Source organism: Heteronotia binoei, chromosome 4 (assembly GCF_032191835.1).
Source record: "Heteronotia binoei isolate CCM8104 ecotype False Entrance Well chromosome 4, APGP_CSIRO_Hbin_v1, whole genome shotgun sequence".
NCBI lineage: Eukaryota > Metazoa > Chordata > Lepidosauria > Squamata > Gekkonidae > Heteronotia > Heteronotia binoei.
The window spans coordinates 966,316-992,516 of NC_083226.1; the positions used below are offsets into that span (position 1 = coordinate 966,316).

The 26,201-nt window shown below is 45.4% G+C and overlaps 1 protein-coding gene across 4 annotated transcripts in view; it reads left to right on the forward strand.

Annotated features, from left to right (window-relative positions):
• The window catches only part of SEC24C (SEC24 homolog C, COPII coat complex component), a 73,008-nt gene that overhangs the window by 13,386 nt on the left and 33,421 nt on the right, over nucleotides 1-26,201 (forward strand). Inside the window, exons 2-9 of one of the 4 annotated variants that reach the window (XM_060236654.1) lie at nucleotides 12,979-13,062; nucleotides 14,293-14,434; nucleotides 15,882-16,060; nucleotides 16,810-17,262; nucleotides 18,920-19,050; nucleotides 20,762-20,830; nucleotides 22,807-22,918; nucleotides 24,140-24,267. In XM_060236654.1, the coding sequence (XP_060092637.1) occupies nucleotides 12,979-13,062; nucleotides 14,293-14,434; nucleotides 15,882-16,060; nucleotides 16,810-17,262; nucleotides 18,920-19,050; nucleotides 20,762-20,830; nucleotides 22,807-22,918; nucleotides 24,140-24,267 (1,298 nt within the window). The remainder of the gene's footprint in view (nucleotides 1-12,978; nucleotides 13,063-14,292; nucleotides 14,435-15,881; nucleotides 16,061-16,809; nucleotides 17,263-18,919; nucleotides 19,051-20,761; nucleotides 20,831-22,806; nucleotides 22,919-24,139; nucleotides 24,268-26,201) is intronic. The other 3 variants (XM_060236655.1, XM_060236656.1, XM_060236657.1) reach the window with 3 other exon arrangements.

Below are 26,201 nucleotides of genomic sequence, written 5' to 3' on the forward strand. Positions count from 1 at the left end.
TAGCCCCTGCTCGATGCCAGCGAGTTTGCAGAACTCCCGCCAGAAGTTGGCAACGAACTGCGTCCCGCGGTCGCTAATGACCTTGTCTGGGAATGAGTGTAGGCGTACAATGTGGGTGAAAAAGAGCTGGGCGAGTTTTTTGGCCGTGGGTAGTTTCTTGCACGGGATGGAAATGGGCTTGCTTAGAAAATGTGTCGACTACGACCAGGATGACTGTTTTACCCTGTGAGGGTGGGAGTTCGACAATGAAATCCATGGAGACTACCGACCACGGTCTGGTGGCTGTAGGGAGGGGAACCAGGTGGCCCGGGGGTTTACCCCCCCTTCTTTTTGCCATGAGGCAGGTGGGGCATGAAAGAACAAATTCAGATACATCTTTCTTAATTTTCGGCCACCAGAACTGGCGGGTGAGTAAGTTGAGGGTTTTGACATAGCCAAAGTGGCCGGCCAGGCGACTTGAGTGACAGCGCTCCAAGACCTCTTTTCTCGAATAAACAATTTTATTAGTAACATATGGTAGTAGAACTATAACTACAACTTATAAAAAGCTTAATATATATTAAGAAAAAGACCATCATTCTACCCCACATCTTACTTTCTCCCACCCCTCCCCCAATTACTTGACCCCCGCCAGTGTTATTTTCTTTAAAAAAACAGATATTAAAGGTACCCTTAACTATCAAGAAAAAAAACGAAACAAAAAAGAAACATAGGGAAGAAGAACCCCCTTCAAGAGTTATATTGTTATCTTAAAAATCTTAATCCTCAAAAATTGTCCAATGTCCTTTTATTTTCCACTCTTTCTCTACATATCTTCTGAATTTCTTCCACTCTTGGTTAAAAAGTTCTAAATCACAGTCTCTTAATTTTCTTGTTAATTTGTCCATTTCACTCCATGACATAACTTTCATAATCCAGTCCCATTTTTCTGGTATTTTTTCTTGCTTCCACAACTGCGCATACAATGTCCTAGCAGCTGAGAGCAAGTACCATATTAATGTTCTATCTTCTTTTGGAAATTTTTCCATTTGTAATCCCAGCAGAAAAGTCTCTGCCTCTTTATTGAATTCATATCCCAGGATCTTAGATATCTCTTGTTGAATCATTTGCCAAAACATTTTAGCTCTTTCACAAGTCCACCACATATGGTAGAAAGAACCTTCATGCTTTTTACATTTCCAGCACCTATCTGGCATCTTATTGTTCATCTTTGCTAATTTTTTTGGAGTCATATACCATCTATACATCATCTTAAAACAGTTCTCTTTAATACTATGACATGTTGCGAGTTTCATGGAATTTTTCCACAGATATTCCCAAGATTCCATCTTTATTTCTTTATTTACATTAATTGCCCATTTTATCATTTGAGATTTCACTACTTCATCTTCTGTAGCCCATTGTAAAAGTAATTTGTACACTTTTGAAATTAATTTCTCATTATCTCCAAGCAGAACTCTTTCCATTTCTGTTTGTTCTTTCCTTATTCCTTCAGCTTTGATATCATTCTCCATCAAACTTTTTATTTGTTGCATTTGAAACCAATCATATTTATAGTTTAGTTCTTCTGCAGTTTTCAATTCTATTTTCCCGCTTTGTATTTTTAGTAACTGGTTGTATGATAGTTGTTTTTCCTTGACTGTTTTGGCCGTTAACTTTATCACTTCAGCCGGCACTATCCATAAAGGTCTCCTCTCATCACCATATTTCTTGTACTTTATCCACACATTTAATAAGCTACTCCTTATATAATGGTGAGAGAAAAGACCGTCCATCTTCTTTTTTTCATAGTACAAATATGCATGCCAGCCGAATTTTTTTCCATGGCCTTCTAACATTAGAAGTTTTTTATTTAATAACGTTATCCATTCTTTTAACCATACTAAACAAATTGCTTCATGATACAGTTTCAAATCTGGTAATTGGAATCCACCTCTCTCTTTCGCATCTATCAGGACTTTCATTTTAATTCTAGGTTTCCTCCCGGCCCACACGAATTCCGAAATTTTTCTTCGCCATTTATCAAATTGCTTAGCATCTTTCACAATGGGGATGGTTTGAAACAGATACATAATCCTTGGTAAAATATTCATTTTTACTGCAGCTATTCTACCCAACAGTGACAAATTGAGCTTGTTCCACTTTAGCATATCTTCTTCTATTTTACGCCATAGCTTTTCATAATTGTTCTTAAACAAATCAATATTTTTCATTGTTATCTCTACCCCTAGGTATTTTACCTTAGAGGTAACTTCACAACCCGTTAGTCTTTGTAGTTCTTGTTGTCTATTTTTCTGCATATTCTTACATAAGATTTTTGATTTTTCTTTGTTTATATAAAGTCCCGCCAACTCCCCAAACTCTTGTATTCTCATTAACAACAAAGGTGTAACTTGTAAAGGATTTTCATTTATAAACATTATATCATCTGCAAATGCTCTGTATTTATAGGTAAATCCTTTTATTTGTAGTCCTTCTAAATCTTTTTCTTCTTGAATCTGCATTAGTAAAATTTCAAGAGTCATTATAAACAGCAATGGCGAAAGCGGGCAGCCTTGTCTGGTACCTTTACTGATTTTCATTTCATCTGTAAGATCTGCGTTGATGCACAGCCTTGCACTTTGTTCAGAATATATTGCCTTTATCATTCTTATAAAACTTTCTCCAAGCTCCATTTTTTCCATCACTGCAAACATAAAGTCCCAATTTAAATTGTCAAATGCTTTTTCTGCATCCGCAAAGAATAGCGCTACTTCCTTTTCTGGATGTCTTTCATAATATTCTACAATATTTACAACAGTTCTAATATTGTCTCTTATTTGTCTTTTGGGAAGAAAACCGGCTTGGTCCTCTTTTATAAAATTTATCAAATATTGCTTAAGACGTTCTGCCAGAATTCTTGTAAATATTTTATAATCATTGTTCAAAAGTGAAATTGGTCTGTAATTTTTCACATTTGTAACATCTCTTTCTTCTTTAGGTATCAAAGAAATAACAGCTTCTTTCCATGTATTTGGTACCTTCCCTTTGACTCTTATTGCATTCATCAGCTTCTGTAATTTTGGTATTAATTCATCTTTAAACATTTTAAAATACTTGGCTGTATAACCGTCTGGCCCGGGAGCTTTATCATTTTTCATCACGTTGATTGCTGCCTCAATTTCTATTTTTTCAATTGGGTCATTCAAAATTTTTCTCATATTCTCAGTTAATGGCTCAATTTTTATTTTCTGTAGATATTCATCTATCTTTTTTCTCTTTACTTCAGCACCTTTAAACAGCTTGGCATAATACTTAAAAAATTCTCTTTTTATTCCCTCTTGAGTAACTACGTCTCTTTCATCTATCACAATTCTATTAATTATTTTATTTTCCCTCTTTTTTTTCAGCTGCCACGCCAAGTATTTCCCCGTCTTATTTGCTCCTTCAAACGATTTTTGCTGGAGCCTTTTCAAATTCCATTCTACTTCTTTGTTTAATAAATGTCTTAGTTGAGTTTGCAATATTGAAATTTCCCTTAGAATTTTCTTTTTCCCTGGTCTTTTCCTCAGCTCTCCTTCTTTTTTCTTTATTTCATTTTGAATATCCAGTAGTTGTTTTTCTTTTTCCCTTTTATCTTTATTGTTCAAAGTAATCAGCAACCCTCTCATTACTGCTTTATAAGCATCCCAGACCGTCTGAAAATCGATATCTTCTTTATCATTCACTTGGAAAAATTCTTTAGTTTCTTTTCCTAGGAAAGTCACTGTTTCTTTGTTCTGTAGCAAATCTTCATTCAATCTCCATCTTCTCAATCTTTTGGACAGTTTTGTAATCCACATTATTGGGTTATGGTCAGTGCCAATTTTAGGCAAAATCTCTATCTTTCTTGTTATGAGGCCTAAATCTCTGGTTCCCCATAGCATGTCAATTCTAGAAAATGTCTTATGTCTTGCAGAAAAAAAAGTATAGTCCCGCACTTCAGGGTTAAACTTTCTCCATATGTCCTCCAAATTTTCCTGTTTTACTAATTCAAAAAAAGACTTTGGCAATTTTCCTTCTTTTCCACTATTTTTTTTCCCTCCGGATCTATCCAATGAGTTCTCAACTGTTCCATTAAAATCTCCCATTAAGAGTATTTGGTCGTAGGTCAACTCATCTAGTTGTTGTGTAATGTCTTTAAAAAAAACATCTTTTGCACCATTAGGTGCATATAGTCCCAATAACAGCGTTTTTTTCCCATTTGATGTTATTTCCACTGCTACAAATCTTCCATCCTTATCTTTAAATACCAATTTTGGCTCCAGGTCTTGTTTAATATAAAAAACTACTCCCCTTTTTTTCTGGTCAGCTAACGAAAAAAATTCCCTTCCCAATTGTTTGTTCCATAAAAATTTATAATCCTTTTGTTTAATGTGGACTTCTTGCAAACAAATTATATTACAATTTTGCTTTTTAATCCAATGAAAAGTTGCCCTTCTTTTTTGTGGTGAATTTAGTCCATTAACATTCCAAGACAATAGTTTGTAATCCATCATGGTGCAAATTCTTTATTTTCTTCAAAAAATCTCCTCAGTTCTCGGGCATTTGTGATCGTGACTCTCTTCCCCTGAAGTTCAAAGCTCACACCCTCGGGGATTATCCATCTATACCTTGTGCCATTGTCTTTCAATTTTTCTGTCAACTTTTTATATGTTCTCCTGTCATTTATCACTTCTTTCGGTAGCTCCTTCATAATTCTCACTCTGCTACCTCTTACTATCAATGATTGTTCAAAGTTTCTCTTCATAATCCTTCCCACCATTTCCTTTGTCATGAATCTTACAACCACATCTCTTGGTAAGTTATTTTTTTTGGCATATAACGAGTTGACTCTATACATGTGATCATACATGCTTTTAGTCTTATCAGGGTCTTCTTCTAAGAATTCTGCGATTATGTTTGTTATATATCCTTTCAAATCATCATTCTCTTCCTCAGGTACTCCTCTCAAACGTAGCTGATTTTCCATTAATTTGCAGTCGTGAATCGTCACTTTTTCTTGTACTTTCAGCAAGGTGGTATCATGTATTTTAACTTTCTCCTCCACCTCCTGTACTTTCTTGTCTATTTTCCCAATTTGGTTTTTGAGGTCATCCACTTCTTTTTTAATCACTGTAGTAAGTTCTTCCTTCAACTCTTCCATCATTTTCTTAACTCCTTTCATAATCCTGGCTTCCATAGCCTCCATTTGGTCTTGCATTTTTTCTAATGAAAGGGCTCTTGTTCGGGGCTGCCTGGGCTCTGACATTTAAGCAAAGAGCAAGGGGGATGCAATTAAAATACCAAAAATTTCCGTCGCACAATTTGCAAGTTTGACTACCAAGTTCAGAAGGTCTAAATTTTCTCTCTCAATTAAACTTTGTTCTGTTTTCTTCTGAGCTTCCCAGGCCCAGATATAAATTTTTGAAGAATTTTTCCCCTTTAAAAAAATGACGAAATTTTTGACCTCACCAATTTAAAATCTGACAGTCAGGTTCAATAGAGCAGGGCTTGCCCTTTCCAGCAAGCCCAATTTCGCTGGTTTCTGAGCCCCCAAAGCAAAGATATTTAACAAAAAAGTCTTTAAAAAATCCAAAATGGCGGCCGCGATTTTTTCTCCTTTTAAAGATTTTTTTTCCCCTTTTAAAATCACCCCAGGAGCCCACCAATAATGTAGTCAATAGTTCTTATCTTCTTACCCTTTTCCCTGTCGTTTCTGTCACTTTTTAAAGTCCCAAATCTTTTTAAAACGATGTTTTAAATTGGACCTCCCAGCAATGGCTGCCGATGTTTCTCTATGATGTAGAGTAGGCTTTTTTCTTTACTGCTTCCTGTCTCTGTCACCTTCAACCTTATAGATTGCTTGACGCACTTCCTGTCTTGCTCAGTAGAGTTAGAGGACTGTTCCAGTATATTCCTGCGCAGTATGGTTGTTTACATTCCACAAATCGTAAGTAGACACAACAATGATTTCTCTTCAATTTTTAGCAGTTTTTAACACTGTCTTTTATGTCAAAATAGTCCAAACTTCACCCTTCCCTTCTTCTACTTGCAAGTTTTATATTTTCCCCTTATTTCCACCTTTAAAACGTCTCTTTAGTCTGTAAATAGCTCCGGAGTGAAAGAAGAGTTTCTGTACCTTTTTTCCTCTGTTTATCCAAGTTCCACTGGTCTTCCAAGACTTTAGTTGTTTAAAAATGTCCCAGAAGGTTAGGATCGTGACGAGCTTATGCCAAATCAATGGCTCTGAGAGATCTTGCAGACGATAATTTTGCAAACTTCTGAGACTCCTCAAAGCCTCAAAGGACCCTTCTCCAAAGCTCCTTTTCAGCCAAGGTAAATCTCTTCTAAAGTTTTTAGTGCAAGTCTTGGACCTTTCTCTCACTGAGAAAGGTAGGCAGTGGGCTTTGGTTTGCCCTCCACTACCCCGAACAAGACCTTCAGCTTGCTCCCGTTACGAGAGACAACTCAGCTCGCCATTTTCCTCCCCGGAAGTCTCCAAGACCTCTTTTCTGAGAGGGTCAGGCACATAGATTTTTTCATTGTGCAGCCAGAGCCCGTTTTCGGCTTTAACCAAGTTAGGTGGGCGGTCGGTCTCCTGGTTGTATTCTGAGAGGAATCGGGGCAGCAGATCTGAATCCGGAGGGCTGGTCTGCCTGCCTGAGCGGGTAGTGACCCCCCCCGAGATGGCTGAGGGGGAAATTAATGAGTCCACTACCTCCTCCCGGAGACTGTCGTGTTGTGGCATGCGAGAGAGGGCGTCTGCTAAAAAATTCTTTGAGCCTGGGATGTGTTTCAACATGAAGTCAAATTTAGCAAAGAAGCCTGCCCACCGGATTTGTTTTGCAGTCATTTTGCGGCGCCCGGTGAGGGCTTCAAGGTTTTTATGATCGGTCCAGATTTCAAAGGGCACTCTCGCTCCCTCGAGCCAGGAGCGCCAGGTTTTCAGGGCAAACATGACTGCAAACGCCTCCTTGTCCCAGACCGACCAATTTCTTTGTTCGTTGGAAAATTTCCTTGAGATATAGGCACATGGACGGAGCACCCCATTTTCCCCCCTCTGCATCAGTATGGCTCCCACTGCGGCGTCGGAGGCGTCGCATTGGACCACGAAGGGTTTCCGCTCGTCGGGATGAGCCAACACGGGTTCGGAGGTGAAGAGGCGTTTTAGTTCATTGAAAGCTTTTTGGCATTCAGGCGTCCACGTTAGGCGTGCGCCTGGCTTTTTCGCCTCTTCACCCTTCCCTTTGGTTTTGAGGAGTTCCGTGAGGGGGAGCATGACGGTGGCAAACCCCTTAATGAAGTCGCGGTAAAAGTTAGCGAACCCGATAAAACTTTGTAACTGTTTGCGGGTTCGAGGGGGTTCCCAGTCTAGTACCGCTTGGACCTTTGCGGGGTCCATGGCCAATCCCTCCCCCGACACTCGGAAACCCAAATAGTCCAATTCGGTCTTGTGGAACTCGCATTTTGACAATTTGGCGTACAGTTTGTGTTTGCAAAGGGTGCGTAACACTTTTCGGACCAGGGGTACATGAGACTTTAGATCTTATGAATAGATAATGATGTCATCAAGGTACACCACCACCCCCTTAAACAGGAATTCCCGTAGCACTTCATTGATAAAGTTCATGAAAACACCAGGGGCTCCCTGCAGTCCGAAGGGCATGACTAGGTACTCAAATTGTCCCAGGGGGGTGTTGAATGCTGTCTTCCACTCGTCCCCCTCTTTGATGCGGACGCGGAAGTACGCGTCCCGGAGATCAAGCTTTGTAAATACTTTGCCCTTTGCTACGGTGTTCAACAAATCCTTTATCAACGGGATCGGGTAGGCGTTGGACATGGAAATCCCGTTTATAGCACGAAAATCTGTGCAGAGCCTAAGAGACCCGTCCTTTTTCTTTCGGAAGAGGACGGGGGCGGCATGGGGGGCAGTGGCCGGCCGTATGAAGCCGCGCTTAAGGTTCTTGTCCAAAAACTTTCGGAGTTCAGCTTTTTCCGCCCAACCCATGGAGTACAGTTTCGCCTTGGGAAGCTGTTGCCCTGGGATCAGCTCGATGGCACAGTCCGTAGGGCGGTGGGGCGGTAGCTCGTCCGCTTCCTTCTCGCTAAACGCTAATCTTAGATCCTAGTATTCCTTGGGGATTGAGGCGACTTCCTCGAGAGTGAGGCAAGCCCGCATGTTTTGGGGGGGAGCGTGCGGTCCCCATTCGGGGCGCCAGTGGTGATGCTCACACCTCCAATCCGGGAACCGGACGATTTGTTCCTCCCACCTTATGTCTGGTTGGTGGCGGGCGAGCCAAGACGAGCCCACCACCACGTCAAAAGAGCAAGAGGGGGCAATTACGAAAGTTTCAATCCCCCAATGCTCCTCGGTTCCCACCGGGACTGCCTGAGTCTCTAACGCACATGGTTCCCCTCTCATGGGCCCCCCGTCCATCTGCTGGAACTGCATCGGCTGTGGTAGGGGGGAGGTGGCTAATCCCAACGCCTCAACTAGGCGGGGGGTGATCAGTTCCCTGTTACACCCGGAGTCGATCAGCGCTCGGGCGTGCATGAATCTCTTTAGGGTAGGGTTGAGGAGGGTAACGGCCATAAATAGTAAACCCCCTGTTGCTCTCACCGTGAGGAGTGCCGGCTGTTGTTGGACCTGCTTTGCGGCACCCATTAAAGCAGGTCGCTGTCGTTTCCCGCCGACTCGGTGTCGTCCGATTCTTCGGTCGATTCTTCCACTGTAGCCAAGTCGGTGGTAAAATCCTCGTCAGTCGCCAAGGAAGTGGCGACAGAGCCCCGGCTAGGCTCCTTCGAGCGGCCGCTCTTTTTCTTCTTCGGCCCCGGGGTAGTTGTCTTCGCCGTGGGTGGGGTGGAACCCACTTTCACTGGGCAGTTGGCAGCGAGATGATTTGGGTCTCCGCATTTGAAGCACTTGCGAGCGGGAGACGGGGCGGAGGCCGCCGGTGCCTTCCTCCCTTCGGATTTAGTCGGTGTGAGCTTCGCCGCCTTCTTCGCCAGCTGCTGCCGTCGCATCCCCACATGTTGGAGGTTGGTCTCCACCTCTCCGGCCAGCTGGATCCATCCGACCAACGTGTTGGGTCTCCCTTGACTGTAGCAGCGGTCGAGGATTGTCGGGTTCAAACCATTGATGAACGCGGTATATTTCATGACCTCGTTCCATCCCCTCGCCGCCGCGCAGTACCCCAGGAACTCGGTGGCATACTCGCGGGTGGAGCGGTTGCCTTGCTCTATGCGCTGAAGGGCGGCGACAGCCTTCTCCTCCCGCAGGGGATCGCCATACTGGCGGAGCATCGCGTGCAGGAACCCCGCCACCGTAGCTAGCTCGGGTTTTCTTCCCATAAAAAGCCCGACGTACCACTTGCGGGCCGCGCCTCTCAGTCGGGACGCGATGTGGTACACTCGGCTGGCCTCGGTCGGGTAATCCGCACCCCAGTGGGTGAAGAACGTGTCGCACTGTATGGTAAAATACTCCACGTCCTCCGGATTCCCATCGAAAGTAATCTTCAATTCTCTTCCTCGACCCTCGGCCCCCCCTGGGGCTGGTGGTGCCGGGGCAGGTGGAGCCGGCGGCGCCGGGACGCCCGGAGCCGGCGGGGCTGGGGCCGGCGGAGCCGGCGGGGCTACGGGCGGTTGCCCCAGCGGTAGCCCTCCAATCGGGACTCCCAGGACCGCAGTTTGCAAGGTGCGGAGCTGGTCGTAGATCGCGCCCAGGTTCTGCTGCAACTCCTCGGCCATCGTCACGCGGGACCGATGCACGTCGTCGTGTATCTCCCGAACCCAGTCGAATAAGTCGTTGCGGAGGGTCCGGATCTGGTCGTCTCCCCCTCGGGGCTCCGGGCCCTCCTCTTGGTCGCCGTCTCCGTCTCGGGCTCCCCCTTCGCCCAGCATGCTTCGGTACCGCTGCTCCGCGGCGTCGATTGCTGCCGTGGACTTCCGTGGGCTCCAGGTTCGCGGGGCTGGGAACGCGGCGTCGACCGAGAAAGGCGCCGGGACCTTAATTTTGCGCCGGACCCCCGTCACATTTGGGTCGAGTGGCGGGTCCTCTATTGGGGTGGTGGGCTCTCCGTCGTCTGGCACTTTTGCCGCCATCGGGCCAAGCCTCCAGTACAGATAAGCCACGAACAATGGGATCACTGTTATAATGTCAGAACTTAAGAACTTCAAACGGATCCCATACTTGGTTACAAAGTTAGGATTTTATTGAAGAGAACTAAGCACTGGAAGAGGCAAGATAACAGTGATGGCGAGAGCCAGCACCAGCACTATTTTATACACGTAAAACAAACATCTCACAAAGCCACAATTCACACCGTTACAGGCACATCTGTCTTCTCACCATCACTATCAGTAGAGAGGATGCCTCCCTACTCCGAAGGCCATGCTGCTCGGCTTCAAAGGGTCCCAGTGTGAGAATGTGCAGAGACATAACATAACTCATTCTACAACCCCAAATATTTTGGATACCAGTGGGGCAAGGTTAATTACTATTCAAGCACTTTGGGTCAAGCAAGGGTTACAACATGGAGTCAGTTTGGTTCAGTAACAAAGCAGCTCTAAGTCATAGTAAAAATACATTGCAGCATTGGTCACATTATAGGGAACCAGCAGTAAAGATACAAGTTCTGACACAATGTTGAATGAAGAAATACTTGTCCACCTTAAATCTGTTGCCCATCAACTTCACTTGGAGCCCTGAATTCTAGAAATATGGAAGTGGAAGAAAAAGCTCTGTGCCCCCCCCCCCCTTTTATCATAATGTATAATTTTATAAATCTGTCTTGTTCCCCCTTAGTCTTCTTTTTTCACAATTGAAAAGTCCCAGGTTTCTTAGCCTTACTTTAGTTGAGAGAGCAGGGACCAGGCTGGCGCTCACTCTTCCGAAGGGTAGTGCACTATCAGCAGCTGTATTTTCAGCCGCTTTTCTAATTATCCCTCATGCCCTTATGCCAGGTTCCCTGACAGTTGGTTCTGCTGTCGTTCTCTTTACTTGTTCAGTTGTTGTCTTTACTTTGCATAACCTGGCATTGCATACCAATATAAGCCACACTACATAGTCCAGTCACATTCTGCTCAAATGTATATCTCATTGAACATGCTTTGGCATTTTGCTTGCTGTAACTTGCTCAAGATGTGCAGGAGGAAGACAGGGGAAGAAGGACAGTTATCTAGTAACCATGACAGCGTCTGCCTTCAGCCAGATGTCTGTGAGCCTCCAGCTCACTATGCTCTCCACTACAGTCCTGAGATCTTTCTGTCTTGGTTTCGGCCACTTCAGACTCCCCTTCAACATATGTTTAAAGTTAGGATTTTGTCACATCATTTTACATTTACCTATGCTGAACTTATTTGCAGCCTTGTGCCCCATATGCCCATTTAGAGAAATCCTCTTGGAGCTCTTTGGAACTCTTCATAATCTGCTTTGCTTTTCACCATTGTGAGAAATTTGATATCGTCCACAAACTTGGCCAGTAGAGTACACTGTGTGTGTGTGTGACGAGCTATCGAGTTGCTTCTGACATATAGCAACCCTGTGAATGAATGATGTCCCAAACATCCTGTCATTAACAGTTTTGCTCAGGTCTCACAAACTGGGGGCCGCTGTGGCTTCCTTTATTATGTCAACCCATCTCATGTTTCTCTTCTCTGGTTGCCCTGGTAGTGGGTCAGTTCTTACTACTGGGAATGTAGCTCCTCCTCTCCCAGGACAGGGCCGGCTTATACTTGAATTTGGAGGGGAGGGGCTTATCCCCTGGTTTCCCAGTCTTACTGGCCCTGCCCGTAAAGCAGGATGTGTCGGCTTGAGCTCTGTTGAGCTTGAAGATCCTGATAAGAAGAAGGAAGTTGAGGCGACCAGGGAACCAGACAGGAAGGTACCTAGGCACCCAGGCCTCTCTGGTATCCCATTCTTCGCTGCAGCAGCCTTCCATTTGCTCACCCCCAATTCCAAATAATTTATGAACAAGCCGACTCCTTTTTGGAAATGATAGTGACATCGGCTGCTTTGCACTTCTGCAGCACAGAGGCTGATTTTAGCAATAGGATATATAGATTGGTTAGAAAATGAACATTTTTCACAGTTGTGTTTCTTAAGAATGCTTTCATCTAGATTTATGGCCATGATTATTCTAATTCCTAGCAGGGCCTTCCATGTGCTTCTCTGTCACAACTTGCTACAGTTGCAGCTTGAGACATGTGATGCTGCAGTCTTGTTCAGCCTGTGGATTCTCTGGGAATTTTGAGAATGAGAAGGGGATGCAGTGTCCAGTGGCTGCCCCTTGGTGTGCTGGGAACAGTCCCAAACTGCTGGTAGTTTGCAGGCCAGACATCTGCCTAGGAGGGCAGCAGCTGTTTCTGATGGAGTGTTCCCTGCAGACCCCAAGGCCATGATGCCTTCGCAATTCTTCTGAAGCATCTCGTGCTCCAGTGAGGAAAGCCAGCCCCAGTTATTTGTTTTGGGAAAGGGGCAAATGGGTGTTAGGGAACCAGGCACCATGGTATCCATGGGTGCTACATTGGGGCTGGCTAGTGTAGAAGTTGTGTCCTGTTAGCAGAGTGTTTACTGAGGCACCCTTAAAATTCTGGAGGGACTTTGGTAGACACATCCATATGGAGTATCTAGTTCCATGTTTCTATGTATCTGAAGAACTTTGCATGCACGCAGAAGCTTCCGCCCGGAATAGACCTTAATTGGTCTTAAAGGTGCCACTGGACTTCAAACATATGCAGCAGCCCACCTGGATATAGTTGTTTGGAGTGTGCATGTTTGAAGGAGACAGGGAAACATCACAGAATATTTCTGTTCCACACAGACACTAGAACTCTGTTCTGGCTCTGATTTGTGAATGAGGATGTATGTTTTTGGGGTAATACGACTGCAGGGGAACAGAGATCATCAGTATTATAAGAACTTGTATAATCTTTTCACTTCTTTCCAACTTTTTAAATTGATGTATGTTGTCTTTCTAGGTTACTTTCCTTCTCTGGGGTTTCCTTCTAAGGGCTCTCCTGTTTCTTTTGATTCTGACACTTCTTTCACACCTGATTTCATAGGTAAATGGTTTTCTTCCTGTGTGGTATAACGTATAAGACCATTTCTGATATGTCTCTTGCAGCATTTCATTTGAATGGTAAAGACAAGTGATAGAAAAGGGGTGACCAGACTGTGGCTCAGGAGACATGTAGGGCTCCTTCACACATACTGTACAGCTCCCGCAGGTCAAGGAGGAACTTAATGCAGGCTTACTCTCAAGTAAACATGCTTAGCATCGGGATCTCAGTCAGCCTCTGAGTTCTGATCCATGCGTAGACAACCATTTTCACTTAAATACTTATTACTAAAGCCAAAGTTATAACATCATTACTTTAAAGTCATAATTGAGTTACATCCATAAGTCTCCTTTCTTTTTTATTATTTAAAATTCTCCTTAATCATCAGATCCACAAATCATCAAATCTTTTTTCCCCTTGCATGCAAAAAGTCGGTAAGGGAAGACCTTCCTGGCAAATAGCATTTGTGCAAGATTTGCCAGGAAGCAACTGAGATGCAGTGCTCTGAATAGCCTGATGAGGAAGAAAAGGGATTGTTCCTTCATCACTTCCTATGGGATGTGCAAGGATGATAATATGTAAAGAGAGTAAATGAGGCCCATCACTAGCACTCTGCTAGCAGAGAAGAAGCAGAGGGAGCCGTTTTGTCCATTTTCTTGTCCTCGCAGGGGGCCCACCTTTATGGTATTGGGTTCCCTCAGCTGGTCCAAGCAGCTGTGGGCTGCTGAGAGAAGGTAGGAAAAATCTGCTGCCTGCAGCCCTTTCTGCTGATGGTGCGTAGGATCCAAACCAGGGGCAGCCAAACTTGATTCATGTAAAAGCCACAGAGAGAGAGAGAAGATGGGAGGAGGGTGGGAGAGGTGTAAAGAAAGCAACTTTAACTTTAAATGCATTCTCCAAGCCACTAGTTGGCTTGGCTTGGAGAAGAGATTTAAAGAGAGAAATGCCTTCTCTGAGCTGGCTGACGGGGCAGTGGGGGCTTTGAGAGCGACACAATATGTGGGAAAGGGCCACATGTGGCTCCCAAGCTCCAGTTTGGCCACCCCTGATCCAAACTATAACTGTTCTGCTTCTGTGAATGAGCCAATGGCATTTCTCTAGTTTCCATCCTTAGATGTGTAAGTGAAAGGCTCCGTGTAGTGTATTTTGAAAAGGCGAAAGTAGCTGTTCACATGCAGTGGCTGGTTGGCTGGATAACTGGTATATGATTGACCTTCCATTCAATGTCTCTAGGTTCTCTAAGAGCCCCTGCTGCCTCTGGAGCCCCTCCTCCCACCTCTGGAGCTCCGGTTCCTCCCGGACAGCCTGCTGGCAGCCAGTTTGGGCAAGGAGACGTGCGCAACGGGATTCCAGCTCCTGCAGTCTCCATGCAAAGGTAACCATGGAAGAGTCACCCAAAAATGGTCCACAAGGATCAGCTTTTTGGTGCCAAACATCTTTTTGCTCCTTACACAGTGAGATGGTCCTTTTTTGGTTTCAAACTATTCACTGTAATTGCAGCGATGCTTTTACTAGGCAGGCTGTGCACTTGGAGACATTGGAACATGTGGTAATGGGGCTGGTCCAGCTTAAACAGATGCATCTGTGCAGTCCTTTCTGGCTCCGGCCTGGCCTGCTTGAGAAACTGTCTCCTTCCATAGGGGGCAGCTTGACCCTTACAATCACCCAAGAGAGCAAACCGAAGAGACTTGGGCATTTTGAAACTTGAGATTGAGCCAGGGTATGATAATTTAGGCTTCTGTATATTATATACACATACTTTAATTATTGGATACATTCATTATTAATCATTTTGAGTCTTAGGACAGGACAGTAGAAATCAAAACAGATCTGCAAACCAGGAGATGGGTGGGGTGGAGGCTCCAGAACTATCATTTTTCTTTCGATGTGGCCCTTATCAATGGATTTAAGTGGCTGTATTTGGGCCCACTCTTGACTATCCAGTTAAGGGTGTCTGAAGGCATTGGCTTTTTTTAACTTGTAGAAGAGCAGTATAGACGAGTTTCAAATAGTTGAAGGCTGGTTTTGAGGAAATGGGAGCCCCGTGGCACAGAGTGGTAAGCTGCAGTACTGTAGTCCAGCCTCAGTTCATGACGTGAGTTTGCAGAAGCCGGGTTCAGGTAGACAGCTTAAGGTTGACTCAGCCTTCCATCCTTCTGAGGTCAGGAAAATGAGTACCCAGCTTGCTGGGGGGAAGTGGAGATGATGACTGAGGAAGGCAGTGGCAAACCACCTTGTAACAAAAAGTCTGCCCTGAAAACATCGTGATGTGATGCCATTCCATGGGCCAGTAATGACTCAGTGCTTGCACAGGCGACTACCTTTCCCTTCTAAGGAAATACATTGAACAATTTAAAACAGTGAAATATTTGTAGTGAGACACACTTCAGTTAGCTGGGGTGGCACAGCCCAGTTCTTCTCCTTCTGTGCTAGTCTGAACTGTAATCGTGTGATTTTTTTTTCTGGCAAACGCTGCTTGCAAGACCTTAGAACTGAGCTGTTCTGCACATCCAGTGCAGCAGAGGGAAGTCTTGTTTTTCTGGTCCTTTGTGTTGGATGTGTTGCCGTCCGTAAGTAAGTAACATATCCCAGGATGTTGTGTCAGAAAGTGAGATGGAGTAGGAGAGCTGCTGCTCGTGTGATTGTAGTGCAAACGACGCTTTAGGCAGCTTCCATTTTTAAAATTGTGAATGAATTGAAGTTCTTCCTTGCCAGTGTTGGAGACTGGGCACAGCAGTGTGGCACTGAATAAAGCTCCAGGGACAGAAGTGATTCATGCAGCTGCGAGTGGTCTCCAAGCCATCTTTCTGTTTCCCCCTCAGACCTTCTGCCTCTCAGCAGCAATACCTGCTTGGCACAGCCCCTGCTTCCGTTTCCCAGCCAGCTGCTTTCCAGTATGCATCACCTCCAACAAGCACACAGCAGCTGACCAATCACATGGCAGGAATGCAGATAGGCGGTGCTCCAGCTTCAGCTCCTCCCCCAGCTGGCCTGGGCTATGGTGAGTTCTTAGCACATTGGAATGTTGTTCACACAGACAGAATTAGTGGTTTGTTTCTTCTAAGGGATCTACGCTGTTACCAGATAGCTTCTTCACTTGAGAAACATTGGGAACCTAGAAGCCCAGATACTGGAAATCCTGCATGTTATCTCACTGAATCTTCGTTGGATTTGAACATGAAAATGGCAAGAAATTAGCCATCTTTCAAGCATTGCTTTTGCAATCCTTTTAGCAGGAGGGGTTGTGAGCAGGGGAAGGTTGGGTGGGTGGGTGGTGGCAGCAAAGCAGAAGGGTGTGGCTGGGAGTGGTGGCAGGAGGGAGGGGGGCAGGGCACAATCTGCCCACAGCCCTCCAACAGCTGGAAGGAGCCCTGGTGGAACAAGAAGCTCTGGAACCCTGTTGGGATGGACAGTTTGCACCTCATATGTAAAACACTTTTTACCTAGTTTGAAACACTTTCTGGCCACAGCTACAGAGACCGTTTCTTATGGTTCTCTTCTTTGAGATGTGGTGAACACCTTTCAGAGCAGAGGCTGTGGAGAGTCAAAGGACCAAACCTTGCCAGAAGTCAGTGCTTCTGTCCTGCTCTAGTTAACAATAAGAAGAAAAAGAATAGAGCCTGGAGAAACGACTGTGAACATTTTGGTAGCGGGCAGGAGTTGTGTTGTACGGAGAAAGGATGCACACTTTTACTAGTACTTGAATGCTGCCCATGAAAGTGTGATTCTGATTTCCATTCTGTTTCTCAGGTCCCCCGACATCAGTTCCACCTGCCTCAGGAAGTTTCAGTGCAGCTGGATCTGGGCAATATGCATCTTATGCAAGCCAAGGACCCCTTCCCCTTAACCTGCCCCACGGATTGCCTCCTACTGGCTTGTCTCAGGGTCTTCCCATGGTGCAGCCTGCTGTCTCTGGTCCTCCCTCAGCCCTCCACCTTCCCTCTCAAGCGCCCGGCTTTGTCCCACCACCGGTCTCTGCTGCAGCTGGAGTTTCCAATTACCCTCCTGCGGCTGGAACTTCAAGGCCTCCGATGATGCAGGGCTCATTACCTGGACAGGTGACTACCGGACTGCTGGCTTCCCAGCCGAATCATGCGACTTCACCACCACCACCACCACCCGCTGGACCGCCCATGACCAGCTTGCAAGGACCCCTGCCTCCCACCCATCCTTCCCAGCCAGGATACCCGCTGCAGCAGAACGGTAGGTTTGGTGTGCTGGGATGGGAAGTCTGGGCGGGTGGATTCTTCTAGAGGGCCAGCCGTGTTGGGTGGGGTTGCTCGTTTGCAGGGCCCTCTTCTCCGTAATTTGTCAAAGAGCAATGGAAATGGGTAAGTCATTTTGTCTCTGCTGCATCATAATACTAAGACCCGTTTTGCACTAGACCTTTAATGCTGGTTGAGCCTTGTCGCCAAACTGACATTCTACACTAGGGTCATCGAATCAGAGAAACCGACTCTATGACTATGATTTTAGTGTAGAATGTCAGCTTGGGGACAGGGCTAAACCAGGATTAAATTGAGCAATTGGTTTAAGTGTTTACCTAGGATTTAAACAGTGGTTCCAGGTGTTACACTTAGGAGTTTCCCCCCCCCCATCAGCTTTTAAATGTCCTCCCATGTAGATTTGAGATTCTAAATGTAAGATGGTGTGGTTTGGCTTGTTGATCACCAACTGCTTTCCCCAGAGTTCAGCTGATAGTTGTTCTTAGAGTTGAACTTGTTTTGCTGCTTATCTCAGTCAAGGAAATGGATCAAAGTGGTGCTTGAAGCTTTCATAATCACTATTTGTTGCTTTCTTGGAAGGTTCTGTTTTTTTAAAAAAAAGGAGACTCATGCTGTATAATTATTTCCCAGTATTCAGACGTATACTGTTCAAATGTTGTGGCTGCTGCTGATACTCATTAGGTACCTGGCCAGCCTCAATACACAACAGATGGTTAAGTAAATCTGGTTGCAGATTGCATTGCTTCATTGTAGAGGCCTTCCGAAGATATTCAGCTGCAACATTGTGAGTCTTCAGGGCAGCAGAGTAATTCAGTCCAGTGATGCAGAAGCAGAAACGTAAATGAACTCAGTGCAGCTCCACTTGTGCCAGCACTTCGTTCTCCCTAAATATCATCGCACCAGAAATTGCTTTCAAATTGAAATGCAAGTAGGGATGCAATAAGTTTGACTTAGCGCGAGCACCTCCCAGTGCTTTCTCTTGCATTTCTGCTTGCTCTAGTCGAGAGAGCTCTGGCACAAGTGGAAATGTTGCCCTGGATCCACACCCACTGCAACAGGGCCTGCCATAACAAACGATACAAGCATGGGGGTGGGGTGATTTTAATGATTTTAAAATGTGATTTTTATCATGTATGTTTTATTGTGTTAGCTGCCTTGATGGCCCTTGTAAGGACAGAAAGGCAGGATATAAATTTTGTAAATAAATAAGCTGATTTTTTTTTTCATGTAAGCACTGCAAATCTGCAAGCATTTTATGTTGATACACATGAAGCTGCCTGAGTCAGATTTCCATGCCCCCCCCCCCCCCCCCCGTTCCATCAGGGTCAGTTTTGCCTACTCAGACTGGCCGTGGCTCCCCAGGTCTCTGGCTGAGAAAGTCTTTCCCATCCCCTGCTGACCCTTTTAACTGGAGATACTGGCTGGGATGGAACCTGAATAGAAGAGTTGTCGGCAAACAGGACAAATACAATATAAAGCATTTTCTGAGCTCAGCCCCCAGCAGGCTCCTGAATTATTTAGAAATCTTCTGTTCAAACTGAAAGGATTTGTCGTTCCTGTTGGAAATCACTATCCATTGCTTATAAATTGCATTTACTGAAGACATATTGATTTTAGTGTTTGTGGTTTCCCAGGATCCTTTGGGCAGAACAGAGGCGCCCAGCCAAACTACAATGCTGCTTACTCTGGGCCAACAAGTTATGGGAGTCAGCCTGCAGCCCCGCCTCCACCAAAACGTCTTGATCCAGACTCCATTCCGAGCCCTGTAAGTGAGTTGGTCTCATTTTATAGAGTAGCCTGTTCTGGGAAGTAAACTGTGCTGAAGAGCAAAAAAACCTGTTTTATCTGAATTTTCTATCCAGCTGCTTGATCTTGATTTGTCTTTCAACAGAAAAGGGGCTTGTCTCCTACTGTTTCTGTGCATGGGGACAGTCCTGGCCATTTCCTGAGATGCGCTCATGCAGGCAAACAGAGCATGAATTGGATGATCATACGTGAGGTTTGCAGCAGTTCCTGTGAGCATGTCATCTGGGAAAAGGCTGCAGGAGCTGCTGTGGAGTGTGATTGTCTAGTTCAGAAATCCAGCTTCCTTGTCTCAATAGTCTGAGAGTGTGCACAAAGAAAGGTATACAGAGAAATCTGATTTGATGCTTTGGGTGCACTGAATGCATATAGGAAAGACATCCAGTCACTTGTCTGGGTCCTTCCAGTTGACTGTTGAGTATTATTCCACGCTGTGGTCTGATATAAGATGATGCCTCATTAGGAGAATGAAGATACTGACCAGTTTAACATCATGTGCAAACCCAGGAACAGTTCAACTTGGTGGTCTCATCCAGACTCATTCCATGAGAAGTTCTCTTCAATTAAGGGACGAACTTAATAGATTTTTTGATTGAACAAAGCAGGAGTCAAGTGTCGCCTGTAAGACCAACCAAGTTTTATTGAGAACTTAAAGGTGCACTTGACTCCTACTTTGTTCAACTGCTTCAGACCAACATGGCTGCCCTCTTGGATAGATCTTTTGATTAACAGCCTTCTGCTCCTCCTTCCTCCCCCCATGCCATATGGCATGATTACAAACCTCTTTTGGAATCAAGGAATGTTCCAAACACTGTTGGCAGTGTGACCTGCAAGTTCCTTAAAAGGGGAAACCAGTTAGTGCTGTTTTTCTTGCCTGTCCTCTTGGGCAATGGTAGCAGTCCTTTGGATCTCAGCCACTGAGTGCCAGACTCGTTGTTTGGAATCTTGTTAGGAAACACGTGCAGTTAAGTTTGTGTCTTGCTTCTCCAACAAGTTTCACAGTGGTCTCTTGAGTTGTACTGGGAATCATTCCCTTATTTTGAGATTTGGTTTCTGGATATCTGTGTTGGCAGTCCAGTTTGACTGGGCCTATAAACTGGGGGCCAAAAGCAGAGCTTGAAGTGAGGCACAGTCCCCCACTTTTATTCCTGCTGGTCTTGTCCTCTCCATTCTGGTGGGCTTTATGGCAGCTGTGATGTTAGATGGGGGGAGCAGCACCTGTTTCTGCTGAGTGACTTTTGTTGGTCTCGCTCCTCCTCCTATGTGTGGCTTTGTGCTATCATATTAACCTAACTTGGAGGGGGAGGAGGGAGCTTCTACACTGGAAACCCTGAACCTGCAATTTGGAATGCAAACCATGTAGTTGCTTTGCTTCACTGTTTGCTCTTCCTTTAAATGGAATTTCAGGACACTGTGTCAGATAGCCGAAGACCAACTGAGTGTCAGCTTGGTCAGAATTACATGTTGGACAGCAAACTGAGGAACCGAAGCTGATGTGTTCCCCCCCCCTTTGTTGCATGAACTGATGATGTCCATTTGCGTATATCTAATGGTGGAAGCAGGGGAAGAGAGGGAGAGTAACACTGCTTGTTACTTTTGTTTTACTATTCTCTCTTTTTTCCCTTTTTGTGGCATTGCTTTTGTCTTCTTTTTTAAAAACAAAAACAAAAAAGCATCTCAATGAGCTGCCACCTCAGCAGAAACCCAGACACAGAATAGATCCCGATGCAATTCCTAGCCCAGTAAGTGCGGAGTCTCTGTCTGCTATTGTCTGCATGCTGGTGACCGTCCATGTGTGTCTGCAAAGTAGCCTTTCCCTTTGCTAACTTCCCAAGATTCCCCACCCCTCCGTGGTGTTAGTCCTTCATCATTACCCACCACCTCTTTCTGCTCACAACTTTCTGACAAACAGAATAAAACACTTTGAACTTGAAATCCTCTTTCCATCACAAATCGAGGGGCAATAGAAGTTTGACATTGGAATAAGTTGATCATGAAATGGTGCCTTCCTTTCCTAAAATCTACTTGCTTAGTCACAAAAAAGTAACTTTGAATAAAAGGCTTCTGGTTTTGTCAACCTTATAGCATAAATTATGAATAGGTCTTTGTTTCAAATACTAGGAATGATTTCCAGGCCAAAGTATTTCTGAAACAAATGGATATTTTTATGAAAACCACTGAAATAAATTGGAAATTGAGTGATTTGTGCATATTGTGCATATAACATGTCTACATGTAATAAGCGTTCGAGCAGGTTATTTCTGAGCAAAAGCCCTCTTAAACATGTTTATTAATATCAGGGGTTTTACTTTTAAACCTTTTAAAAGTTTAAGAGTAACTTAAAGTAACCTTTAATTTTAAAACCACTGAAGTCTGATTTTGTGAGAGGGAGTAATTTGCTTAACTGAAGTTATTTAATTATGCAAGGAGCTGTTGAATATGGTTTACTAATGACAGTATTGTTTGGATCAAAAAGTCAGTATGCTTTGGCTTCTGGTAAATTTGCAAATGTCACTTGTCTATTGCCCCTGCTGTGTTGGTGTTTGTTAGGAGCAGGCTGAAGCTGGTCCCAGCCCTGAAGGATCAGAACTGGTGCTGCCAACTTCAGTTCAGTAGCATTGGAAAAGGAAGGTTTCTTCTGGGCACAGCCAGATGGCCTTTGTGCCCAGCCTTCTCACTGGCATGATTCAGGTCACAGCGTGGGGGTGGGGGGCTCTCAGGAAGACAAGCAGTTCCACAGGGAAGGAGAAGAGTGAAGTTTCCAGTGGCAAATGTGAATTAGGATGTCATATTCACACGCAGTTACGGTACAACATAAAAATTTGCAAAGGACAACAACCTTGTTTCTCTCTCTCTCTCTGCAGAAGTTGCATTCCAAGGGTAGGATCTAAGTGACCTAGCCCCCTAAAACATTATAGGGCACCTGTTTTGGTCTTGAATGTGAGAGAACTGGAAGCTCTGAGTTCTGAGTCTCTAAAGTCCTTTTGACTATGGAGTCCTCAAATATGGTTTGCTGCTGAGATTAAATTTAGTGCTCTCTGCATTCTTGGTATCGAACAGGACTTCAGAGGTGATGTAAACCAGGGCATTCGCAGCCTGAGCTTGATAGGAGAGAAAGTGAGGCACAAATAGCAAGAGTGGAGCAGCTTCCTTGGTAAATGCATTTGAAGAATGTTCAGTGTGCCAGAGAGAGAGAAGGACTCTTGAGTTTTCCCCCTCCCACTCTGTGCTCAGTGAAGTTCCTCTGAGTTGCTTGAGCAGAAGGGAAGCTCCACATTCAGCTGCCTGGAGTGGTAGGAGACAGCACAGCAACAGAGGGGAAAGGGAGCTCTCTGGGACCTTACTGAAAACCCTCAGGAGTCTATGGATGGTAGTTTGCTGAATGCAGCTAGGGGACTTTGGCATGACATCCTCAAGCCTGTCCGAGTGCAGCAGAAACAAGAAACAATTAACATGACTTCGGACCGGGTTTAGGTTAGGGCTTCTTGTCTGGAAATGCAGGCTTTGTCATGCCAGTTGTTTCACTGTCTTTGAGCAGGTTGTTGTCTTCTCCCCACACCCGGTAAATGCAAATGTATAGAAACTTGAAGCATGTGCAGCTTTCTATTTAATGATTGATTGTAAGTCCTGTTAGCTGCAGTTTAATTTGTAAGCTGTATTGATCAGTTTTCGTAGTGTATCACCGCACAGTCCTGACTTTCTGCTTCCTACTCCATAGATCCAAGTCATTGAAGACGACAGGAATAATCGTGGATCGGAGCCATTTGTCACGGGAGCCCGTGGGCAAGTCCCGCCCCTTGTCACTACCAATTTCTTGGTTAAAGATCAAGGTAAAATGATGCTCACTGAGCCCGTTTGCAGGATAGGGTGGGAATACCGTATTTGCCGGTGTACAAGACGACTTTTTTGGCCAGAAAAACATTCCTCCAAGTGGGGGGGTCATCTTATACGCCGGGTGCAGCGGCAGCCAGGTCTAGGATCCGTGGTGAGACGCCATCAGATGAACAGCCGGAGCGAGGCAGGGACAGGTGTTGCTGGGCTTCTTCAGCACGGCGCCTTTCCCAGCAAACGGGGGAATGGGGGCGGGCAGGCAGGGCGGAGACTGAGGGAGGGAGCGAAGAAGCGGAATCTGAAGGTCCGAAGAACGGCTCTAACTCGGAGACGTGGAAACCCGCCCACGCGTTAGAGCAGAGCCCGGGCTGCGAGGCGGGAAGCCGCCGACCTGTGCCTCTCCGTGGCGGTCAAGACGGGGGTGCTCGGGCTGGCTGAACGCCTGGTGCATGGAGGGAAGAGGTCGGGAAAGCAACCCGGTGCCTCTGTGGAACAGACCCTTGTGCCTTGGTTACAGCGAGAGAAGAGCAAAAGAAAGCAGCCATTGACTTTGTGTGAGGCGCTGTCGCTAGGAAGGCAGCTCGGCGAGGCAGCTTCCACTGGAGCTCTTCTCCAGCGGAAGCCGCCTCGCCGAGCTGCCTCCCTAGCGACAGTGCCTCACACAAAGCCAGTGGCTGCTTTCTTTTGCCCGCGCAGCCAGGCGGGGGAGCTGCTGCTCTTGTCGCCCTATTTGGATCCTGCCGGCAAGGAATTCAAAAAGATACTCTATATTTTGAATGGAAATGTTGGGGGGTCGTCTTATACGCCCAGTCGACTTATACGCCGGCAAATACGGTACTTTCCCCCATTGCAGCTGCTTAAAGGTTCCTGGGCTTCCCCACTTGCAGCTTTTCTTCGCTGCATTTTGTCCAGGAGCAAACAGTTTCTTCCCTGTGGCACACTCAGACATTAGATTTATAGTTCTTCCTGCCAGTCTGATTTTGAATCGAGGGTTCTTATAGCTCCTGCATCTTGGTGAACAAATCCAGAATTGCCATCATAGGCAAACACTCCCTATTCTTCCAATTCTTCCTCTTCTGCATACCTGGAGAGTTTGGGTTTTTTAAAGTCCTGAACCCAGACTCCTCAGCTCCATGAAGTCTTGCATCGCTTCAGAGCCAGACAGCTTGGTACTGGTGTTGACCGGCAGTGCTTTCATTCCTTCCTCTGCTCTTTTCCAGGGAATGCAAGTCCTCGCTACATAAGATGCACATCCTATAATATCCCGTGTACCTCAGATATGGCTAAGCAGTCCCAGGTTCCTCTTGCTGCAGTCATGAAGCCGTTGGCTACTCTACCTTCGGAAGAGGTGAGGCTGGTAACGGGAGCCTTGATGTGGCCGAGCTCAGGCTGGGACCATTCATGAGCTGCCAGGGATGGCTGGGTGGATGTGCTGCAGAGGAGTTCAGTGCATCGTATTCATTTGTGTGTGTGTGTACTCCGTCATGCATGCACAAGTTCCATGTGTGCTGCTCAGACAGAAATCAAAACCATGCTGTTGCTTGAATTTGGTGTGCATGTCTGAATGTGCTCCCCCACTGTGTCTGAACATAACATCAGACTGTCATTACTAAACCAGTTCCAGATCCCGGCATCAGATCCTAGTTGAATTAATCCACAGTTTCATGTTGTATCCGAGCAGACTGTAGTCTTGGCTGTGGCTTCATAGCATTTGGACACCCTGGTTTGTTCGAGAGCATGCACCTGCTCACAGCCCAAAAGAGACAACTGGCCCTAGTGCAGCACCTGTCAAATCCAGCCCGGGTTGAAGTGAGAGGGACTGCAGGCAGAGTCCTGGTTTCACAGACTAACCTTAGCTAATGCAAATCCGTGGCTTTCTTTTATGCATCTGGTCTGAGACTGTCCCTGTCCTGGATTCTATTTCTAGTTATTCTACAGAATAGAGGCAAAGTGGAGGCCTTATGCAGGATAACTGTTGCCAGTTCTCACTGTTTAAGGCCTTGTAGCCAAAACAGGCTATGCAGCAATACAAAGAGCAGGTTGAAGAAGAAGAGTTGGTTTTTATACCCTGAAGAGTCCCAAGGCACCTTCCCTTCCTTCCCCACAACAGGCACCATGTAAGGTAGGTGGGGCTGAAAGTGTTCTGAAAGAACCGTGACTGGCCCGAGGCCGCCTAGCAGGCTCAAATAGAAGAACGGAGAATCAAACCCAACTCTCCAGATTAGACTCCATCACTCTTAACCACTGCACCATGCTGGCTCCCTTTTTGAATCTATAGAATTAGGTGCACAGTTAGGTTAATCCTCATGTGTTGTAAGTTGTTTAAAATCATAGGATATTTATTTATTACAATCAAAGACCAGCAAGTTGCTTAAATCAGATGTGGTTTTATTTAGGGGAAAGGTGAGAAAATATGATGGTAGCCATTGAAAAGCCTCTAGGTAGCTTCACTCAAAGCCTGGCTATCCGTACCTTTTAAAAACTTCAGCAAATGTTGCCTCCACTGTCCAGGGGCTTGGCCAGTAGTTCTGCCCTCCACCTGCTGAAGGAAACAGGACACTTCAAATCACTTAATGTTTGGGGAAAATACAGGGAGAGAGGTGTAGAAGTGGGATTAGCAAAAACCCAACTTTCAGAATCTTTGTAATGGTGGCATCTGCTCTCCAGAGGAGACCTTGGCTCTGTGGTGCGAGTGGGCAGTTTGAGGCCTTGAAGAGGGGCAGTTTGCATCCTTCAAGACACTTTCTCAAGTCACAGGGCTATTAACGACTTAATATTGGTTTTCTGCTAGTAATATAACTGTTCCTTTATTCGTATCTCTCTAGATTTAGTGCTCTTAACCGAACAGAAGCTGGTTCAGTAAAGAACAACCTTCCTGGTTGTCTTTCCTGGCCCAAGTTCAGTTAGCCCTACCTTCTGGGCTGAGATGGGCTGTTGATTGATGACTGGAGGCCAGGGCCTTGGCTGTCGTGGTTGTGGAATGTGATCCCTGTAGGATCACTGGGTGCCAAATTTAACCTTCCTTTAGGTACCAGTTCAGGGCCTGTCTGTTCTACTCAACCTTTAGCTGACAGCCACTTTGGTGTTTCTCTTCTGTTTTATGCTTGATATTTTTATGCAGCTTATATTTATTTTTATTTATAAGCCAACTCAGGAATATTTTTGAAGTGGAAAGGTGGGGATATAACCTAACTAAATAAAACTGAAGCTTTTGGGTTGCATTAAAACAAGAAGCCCTAACATAAGGGGTGAGGGAGAGACTGTGGCTCTGTGGAAGAGCCT